Source organism: Buceros rhinoceros, unplaced genomic scaffold, assembly GCF_000710305.1.
Source record: "Buceros rhinoceros silvestris isolate BGI_N320 unplaced genomic scaffold, ASM71030v1 scaffold35239, whole genome shotgun sequence".
Classification (NCBI taxonomy): domain Eukaryota; kingdom Metazoa; phylum Chordata; class Aves; order Bucerotiformes; family Bucerotidae; genus Buceros; species Buceros rhinoceros.
The window spans coordinates 27554-35639 of NW_010430428.1; the positions used below are offsets into that span (position 1 = coordinate 27554).

General features: G+C 39.5%; 1 protein-coding gene across 2 annotated transcripts in view; it reads left to right on the forward strand.

The window, feature by feature from the left end:
- PBRM1 (polybromo 1) overlaps positions 1–8086 on the forward strand; it is a 51262-nt gene that overhangs the window by 24270 nt on the left and 18906 nt on the right. The window contains exons 16-22 of one of the 2 annotated variants that reach the window (XM_010143039.1): positions 1734–2376; positions 3112–3323; positions 4453–4646; positions 4892–4972; positions 5832–6098; positions 7440–7585; positions 7899–8056. In XM_010143039.1, the coding sequence (XP_010141341.1) occupies positions 1734–2376; positions 3112–3323; positions 4453–4646; positions 4892–4972; positions 5832–6098; positions 7440–7585; positions 7899–8056 (1701 nt within the window). Of the gene's footprint in view, positions 1–1733; positions 2377–3111; positions 3324–4452; positions 4647–4814; positions 4973–5831; positions 6099–7439; positions 7586–7898; positions 8057–8086 lie in introns of both variants that reach the window. The other variant, XM_010143038.1, reaches the window with a different exon arrangement.

Below are 8086 nucleotides of genomic sequence, written 5' to 3' on the forward strand. Positions count from 1 at the left end.
TGAAAACCCAACAATACAGATTAACAGATCATCCTTTAGAACAGAAGATACGATCTGCAAGTTTAGACTGACATGCAAAGTAGAATTATATTTTCAAAATAACAACAGCAACGGTGTGTTTATATGTTCATATAATATAATTTAGTTGTTGCATGCAGCGTTTTCTATGAAGAGTAACTTAGAATGAAGAAAGAAAACTTAGGAGTGGTGGAATGACTAGCAGTTAGTCACGGTGTTATCCAAAGGTTCGGTGCTGTATTATGTACTCAGTAGCACTTCATTAGCATGCTTAGTGTGAGCTACATCCCAGGATTGCGTACAAGTAAGATGCTTCTCAAACTGAGTAAAGCTCTTAAATTCCCTGGTCCAGTGTCTGGCGTTTCCACAGAATGATAAAAGAAATGTGAGTTTTATTTGGAAAATTATTGAAAAACAAAAAATGCAGAAGTGAAATTTCCAACAATGTCTGTTCCTAGAGCTGTTTCCCTAACAGACCAGATTTGCTACCACTCAGATCTTATGTTCCCTTAATACGTGTTCAGAACTTAGCAAACTGAGAAGGATAAAATTGCACAGAAAAGGGTAAAGGAAATAACTACACACAGCCCTCTTGAAAGTAGAAATGTGCAGCTCTGAGGTAGGGTACAGATAGTGGAGAATTCACAGGCAGAGACTATGCAGTACGGTTACACAGATCCTGATTTAATCAAAAAGCAAATCTGACTGATAATCCCATGGGAGGCCTTATTTCACACTTTACTCCTCTCTAATTTGGCATAAACCTGTCATGACGGAATCTGGTAATATTTAGAATGCTTAATTTTAGTGATAGCAAAACCCCTGAGATGAATGGGTTTTTAACGGATCTGGGGAGAATTTCATGTAGAGCTGGTAAGACCATATTGAATTTCATCATGGCTTGGCTACATGAACAAGGATTTGGGAAGGGTTTTCCCCACGCTCACTGCAAGTGCGCTGATGGCTGAAAAGGCCAATGCAGGTTATACCCTTCGGACCTGCGCAAGGTGAGGCACAGGGTGCGTGGTACTGGCTCCACCCTTTACACCTGAGGTTCATCTGCCAGGGCCTAGCGAGCTTGGATGGTGACAGCGAAGTCCTCGGGTCGTAGGTTTGGTTACAATATCCTTCTCTTAGATGATGGATGCCTTACAAGGCTAAACGAGCTCCATCTGCCCGGGTCTGGAGTCAGAGTTGTCCTTCTCCTAGGATGGCTGCCCGAAGGCTAGTGAGCCCCTCCTGCCCGTGGACACACTCTGTCTGACCCTTCAGCTGAGACCTGTCTGGCCTGGGAGACCCCACCGGAGGCACATGCCACCACCAGCACAGCTCTCAACCTCACAAGGGCACGCAAGCTCCTTCCCCATGACAAGAAGAGAAGCCTGTGGAAGAGAAATTGAATTTAGAGGAGGAGTTAGTAACATGGGGTAGGCAAAGATGTTTCCATGCTGAAGTCTGAAGCGATTTTTGCCAGGTGGACCACATAGTAATATGTGATTCTGTGTTTGCCAAATATAACATTTTCAAAAAGTTGGTACAATTCTGAAAAATAAAGGAAGCCTCAACTTGGAATGAGCTCCATGGTTTTGAGACTTCTGCTCATACCACGGGTGGTTCTTTGATAAGCAATTCTCCTATGGAAAGGAGGTGGACAAAGAAGTGAGCAAACTCTGGTTTTATGGTTTGTTTTTTTTTTTCTCTTTTTGTCTGCTTAGGTAGAAAAAGTGGCATTTCTCCTAAAAAATCGAAATACATGACTCCAATGCAGCAGAAATTGAATGAAGTGTATGAAGCAGTGAAGAATTATACAGATAAACGAGGCAGGCGACTGAGCGCCATCTTCTTAAGGCTGCCATCCCGGTCTGAACTTCCCGACTATTATGTCACCATTAAAAAGCCTGTTGACATGGAAAAGATCAGAAGTCATATGATGGCAAATAAATACCAGGATATTGATTCCATGGTAGAAGACTTTGTAATGATGTTCAATAATGCTTGCACGTACAACGAGCCAGAATCTTTGATTTATAAAGATGCCTTGGTCCTGCATAAAGTTTTGCTTGAAACTCGGAGAGAAATAGAAGGAGATGAGGATTCTCATGTGCCCAATGTTACTTTGTTAATTCAGGAACTTATCCATAACCTTTTTGTATCTGTTATGAGCCACCAAGATGATGAGGGCAGATGCTACAGTGACTCCTTAGCTGAGATTCCTGCTGTTGATCCCAGCTTCCCAAATAAACCTCCTTTGACTTTTGATATTATCCGAAAAAATGTTGAAAATAATCGCTACAGAAGATTGGACTTGTTCCAGGAGCATATGTTTGAGGTACTGGAGAGGGCAAGAAGAATGAACAGGTGAGCAAAGCTGTATTTTTCAGGAATCCTTTGTCTTGCCTCATGTATTTTGCATGTTAACGTTAGACAGAGGCTGAAGGTTTTTTAAGGTGTTTGTTTTCCTTGATAGTGGGTATTTAGTTTCCTTGATAATGGATATTTAGGAAACTAAATCTCTATGAGATGTGCAGTGGAATGTATGCTTTTGTTTGAAAGCAAGGAAGAAATAAGTCTTCTGTCATGAGATAATTTTGACATTAATCTTCTAAAGGCCCACCTCATGAAAACCTTGAATTAGATAAGATACTGGGGCATGTGCCAGTGAGGTCTTGACTCTGAGGGAGAGGAGGTAAAAAGTGGTATTAAAACATCTACTAACAGGACTATGGGTAATTAAAATAAGTCAGTTTTGTTAATCATACTGTTATTACTTAAGTTTTCATAAGTTAACAGATCGTAGAGGTCCAGCGGCAAGTAGTGTTGGGTCGCAACTAGTTAGCTTTTGGTTTTACTGGTGTTTCAGGACTGGTCTATTCAAAATACTGGTTTGGATAAATACAGACTGACAGCAGAGTAGTAGGTGCAGCATGACTTGCCGGTGTCCGCTGCTGCTTATTAGGAGTGAGGCCAGAAATGTAGTGGTGGAGTGAAGCTTTAGTTTTATCACTAAGTGTGGCAGTTGATGGGTATGTGTTTAGGGTCCTGTCTGACTCTGCACAAACTATGTTTCTGTCTTGTTTCTCGTATTTTGTACAGGACTGATTCGGAGATCTATGAGGATGCGGTTGAACTTCAGCAGTTCTTTATTAAAATTCGAGATGAACTTTGTAAGAATGGAGAGATTCTTCTGTCACCTGCTCTCAGCTATACCACCAAGCATCTTCACAACGATGTAGAAAAGGAGAAGAAGGAAAAGCTGCCCAAAGAAATAGAGGAGGATAAGCTCAAGAGAGAGGAGGAGAAGAGAGGTAGCTACTTTCTTTTCATTAATATTAAATGTATTAATTGAAAAAATGTACATATGCATACGATACGTGCTCTGCTGTTGCTGCAGCTTCACCTGCTGAAGGGCCCTTAATAGTCTGGTTGTCCACCACAAGTCTTGCATTTTAAAGTTAGGAGAGATTTATTTTATTTTGATCCTTATCAGCCAGGCCAGACAACTTCTAAGAAAGAGATGTGGGTAGATACTAACCTTATGTAAACGCTTTAATCAGAACACATTGGATACCACTAGTCTTATTTCAAGGATATTATAAAAGAAAACAATAGGTTATTTTACTGTAGCTTTTTGCTGATAATAAACATAGCAATGACTGTTCGAATCATTTCCTTTTTGGCCAACGCTGGTTTCTTGATGTGATGATGGTGTTGTCTGTGATCATGCTTTTACACTGCTAAAGAAGTGGTATTTAAGTAAGCCTTTTGCGTTTCTTACTTGGCTACTGTGAGACCACAGGGGAATGGGCTTGCACTATTTTGTAGGGCAAGAAACCTACTGTGAAGGTCCTTTGGTTTTAAAGTTCCTGGCAGTTACTGTCCATATAATTGATGTGGAGCATGTCTAGGAGAATGAATGAAGCTCTCTAATTGCTTCTTTCCACAAATGGATGCAGAGCAGTTAACTCTTTATCCTTGAGTTGTCTTTCTAACATGCTTTATCTTCACACTTAGCACTGATGTCAGCAGCAGTAATAGCTGGTTGCTCCAACCAGGCTCAGTATTCTAAGGGGACAACAGGTGTGATGCCCTTTTTCTCTCGTCTTTTGAGTTAAAAACCCCAAAGAAAGCAAAACGTACCTTTCTGAAGGCTTCTGAGATCAGTGCTGCCATTGAGTTCCTTACTGGGAGGGCTCAATAAAATTCACCGGCAGAAGGGAAAGCCAACCTTGAGCAGCAGCCACCAGTAGGAGAAAGGCTAGCAACACAAAGCACGCTTAAACCCTTCCTTCGCTCTGGAAGTCAGTGACAACCGTGGGGCATTTCTGCCTGTGGCCATTCTGCACTCAGCAAAGGGTGAGGGCATCCATATCAGTGCTCTTGGCTGACGTGGAGGTGTGGCATTACTAACATCTGGTTTTGCGTTCTTGAAATAAGAAGCTGAAAAGAGCGAAGATTCTTCTGGATCAGCTGGGCTGTCAAGCTTGCATCGGACCTACAGCCAGGATTGCAGCTTCAAGAACAGCATGTACCACGTAGGGGATTACGTGTATGTGGAGCCTGCTGAAGCCAATCTGCAACCTCACATAGTCTGTATTGAGAGGCTCTGGGAGGATTCAGCCGGTAAGGATGTCTTCAGTTAAGGAATCTTGTCCTGTTTTACAACAGTTTACTCTCAGTATAAATGCCTGACTACATGGCTATTTGACTAATCAATCTATAGTATTTTCTTGCTCTTGCACTAGAGAATTTGCCATTTTACATTTTTTCTTTATTTTTTGCTTTTTTTTTTTTTTTAGGAGAAAAATGGCTGTATGGCTGTTGGTTTTATCGACCAAATGAAACATTTCATCTTGCAACACGAAAATTCTTGGAGAAAGAAGTTTTCAAAAGTGACTATTACAATAAAGTTCCCGTTAGCAAAATTTTAGGCAAATGTGTGGTCATGTTTGTCAAGGTGAGAGACTGTTCAGACTAATTAGTTAAGCAAATAATATGTTCTCTGCTATTTTCTTGAAGAGCTGTAGGCATGCCAATATGCAGACCTTCTACTAATACTTAGGTAAAATAGGACTTGGCCCCATGTACTGTTTGTATTCTTTTCCTTCATACGTAGCTCACCCAAGTGATGGTGTTTCCCGTGCTTGTTGGTTTGTAGAATCATAGTCTTATTAGATAATTAGCTAACTGGTTTTTTAGAGCATGTAGCAGAGAAATTGCAGGTAACTTCTTAAACGTTCCCATAAAAGGATGTAGGTTTGGGTTTAGTAGAAAGGGAAGTCTCTGTCTCCAGTTTGATTGCACATCATCCTTGCGCTGAGGATTTTTGGCTTGTTTGCAGCGTGCCTATCTCAGCCAGTTTTCCAGAGGTAAGTTTTTTGTGGAGGCCAGTTTTCAGCTGAGTCCATGAATGGATATTCACGGTCACTTATCAGGGAATATGGAGCTAATGTCTTCCCCCCCAAAACCTGGTGATCATGTCCTCTTTCTGAGTCAAAGCACAGAAATCTTGTAAAGGTAGTTTTAGGCTTGATCTTGTACTTGCTAATGTACTGTTTTGGTGAACGAATAAAACCTAACTTGTCTCACATTACAACTTGTACTGAGGGTGGGCTTTCTTGTTGTTTGATTTTAATTTTTAATATAACTTGGGATCTCAAACTGGAAGAAAAAGAACTCAGCAGAAAGGCTTTTTATTAGTTTGAAAGTGTTTCTGACAGAAAAAAACCCCAGGAAGCATGAGAAGAGTTCAGTGTGTGTCTGTGGGGTATGTATGCGTGTTGCTGAAATATTTTGTATTTTTCTTCAATCTGCAGGAATATTTTAAATTGTGTCCTGAAAACTTCAGGGATGAGGATGTCTATGTCTGCGAGTCACGTTATTCTGCAAAGACAAAGTCTTTTAAAAAGATTAAACTGTGGACTATGCCTGTAAGCTCTGTAAGATTTGTCCCACGAGATGTGCCTCTACCTGTGGTCCGTGTGGCTTCTGTGTTTGCTAATACAGACAAAATAGATGAGGAGAAGCATGCTGAAACGATGGAGGACAGTAAGGTGGAGGAAAGCATCCTTCATCTTGAAAAAGTATGTAAGATAACAAGTGGAATGTCAGTTGTGTTTGACAGATAAAGAATGACAAAATATAAGCCCTCATGACTTTGGTTTCACAGCTCCAGACACAATAAAATAAATATAATGTTTCTATTACAAGTTGTTATACACATTTGTAAATGTATACAAACAAAATATATAGAGACTAAAATAAACTGTGCTCGTATTTGGTAGATTCTCAAATGATTTCTTGTGATCATGTAAAGGGGTGATTGGTTTGTTTGGGTTTTTTTACCACTTCAGAAAAGATTCCACTTTTACTGTAAAGCTTGTCTTAAGCCTAAAGAATCAGTAGAACCTAAAGTCTGATTTTAGTTTATGGCAATGCTGAAATGCTTTATTAGGTAGTACTTCAGTAAAATAGTCAGTAGCTAGGCAGCAGTAAGCAATATGTATTATTCTGTTGCGTGTGACCTGTTTATGTCTGAGAGCAGTTTATTGTCAAAATGCTTAAGAATATTTCTGTCCAACATACTGGGTAAAATACTTTTAAAATTATATTTAGAGTAATAAATTTAGATAAATAAATTTAAATAAATGATTTAAATTGAATTAAGTTTATCTAAAACAAATTTAGAGCCATAAAAAATAAACCTAGAGGCATAAGATAAATCCGCTTTACACTGAGTTCTCGAACCTCAGAACAGAATACCCAGCACACTCATTGTCAGTTTTAATCAGACACTTGGTGTATATTATTGTGTTTATTCACTTCATAACAAAAGAAGGATTTATTCCTATTGAGAGAATGAAAACTTGGAGGGCCCTTCCCTTCCACGCCTTGGGTAGATAGCCTGTGTTTTCATTAGATTTCTGACATCCTAGACTAAAAGGTCAAGCAAGGCACATTGTGAGTTTTGACTAAAAAGAAAGAAATTAAATAGAGCAAGTGGTGTGAATTTGCAAGCAGTACATGGAGTGTTCATGCAGTTGTATCTCAGAGTGGAATCATCACATTTCTATGTATGTTAACTTGGCCACATACTCAATTCTTGCCTCTTAACCATGTTATCGTGCTTTAAAACAAACCATCAAAATAAGCTGACAAGGCCAGTTAACTTTGAATCAGTAGCACAAAAAAGGACCTGTAAATTACCACTCTGGCAAAAATACAGCTTTTTGAAAGGGTATCCTTGGCTTTGGTTTAATTTTTATGTTTCAAGGCTCAGCACTTTCACATGTGCAGCTCTGTTTAATGTTTACCTGTTATTGGTCACCTAAAAATAGAGCTAAGTCTTTTACTTGCACCGGGCATCTTTTTATGTGTTTGGATTTCCTTCTTCCACAAGTTTCTAAATGCATATTCTTCTGCAGGACAAAGAAGATGTTCCAGTAGAGATGTCCAATGGAGAACCTGGTTGCCATTACTTTGAACAACTCTGCTACAATGATATGTGGCTTAAGGTTGGGGACTGTGTCTTCATAAAATCACATGGGTTAGTGCGACCTCGAGTAGGAAGGTAGGTGCAACTTACTTATTTGCAGTCTGTGTCTATAAAAATAACTTGGACAAAAGATGAGTTTGTTGCAAAAAATATAAAAGAGGATGGAAAAAGAAATATCTAAAAGATGCAAAGTGTTACAGGCTCTCAATAGATTGAGGTGGAAGTTTAGCCGCCTAATAAAAAGGAGATAGAGTTGTACAGTTGGAATAGGCTGTTCTTCTGTACTCGTTTTTTATTGTCAGTCTTCCTGAACAACCCAGTGCATCCAGCTGTCCCTTTTAGGAGGGATGCCCTTTCATTTATGCCGGTGGTTTGGTTTTCTTTCCAGAATTGAAAAGATGTGGGTGCGAGATGGAGCTGCTTATTTTTTTGGTCCAATCTTTATACATCCTGAAGAAACTGAACATGAACCAACTAAAATGTTCTACAAGAAGGAAGTGTTTTTGAGTAACTTGGAGGAGACCTGTCCAATGACTTGCATTTTGGGTAATTATTAACAACTTTAAATCCAGTTGA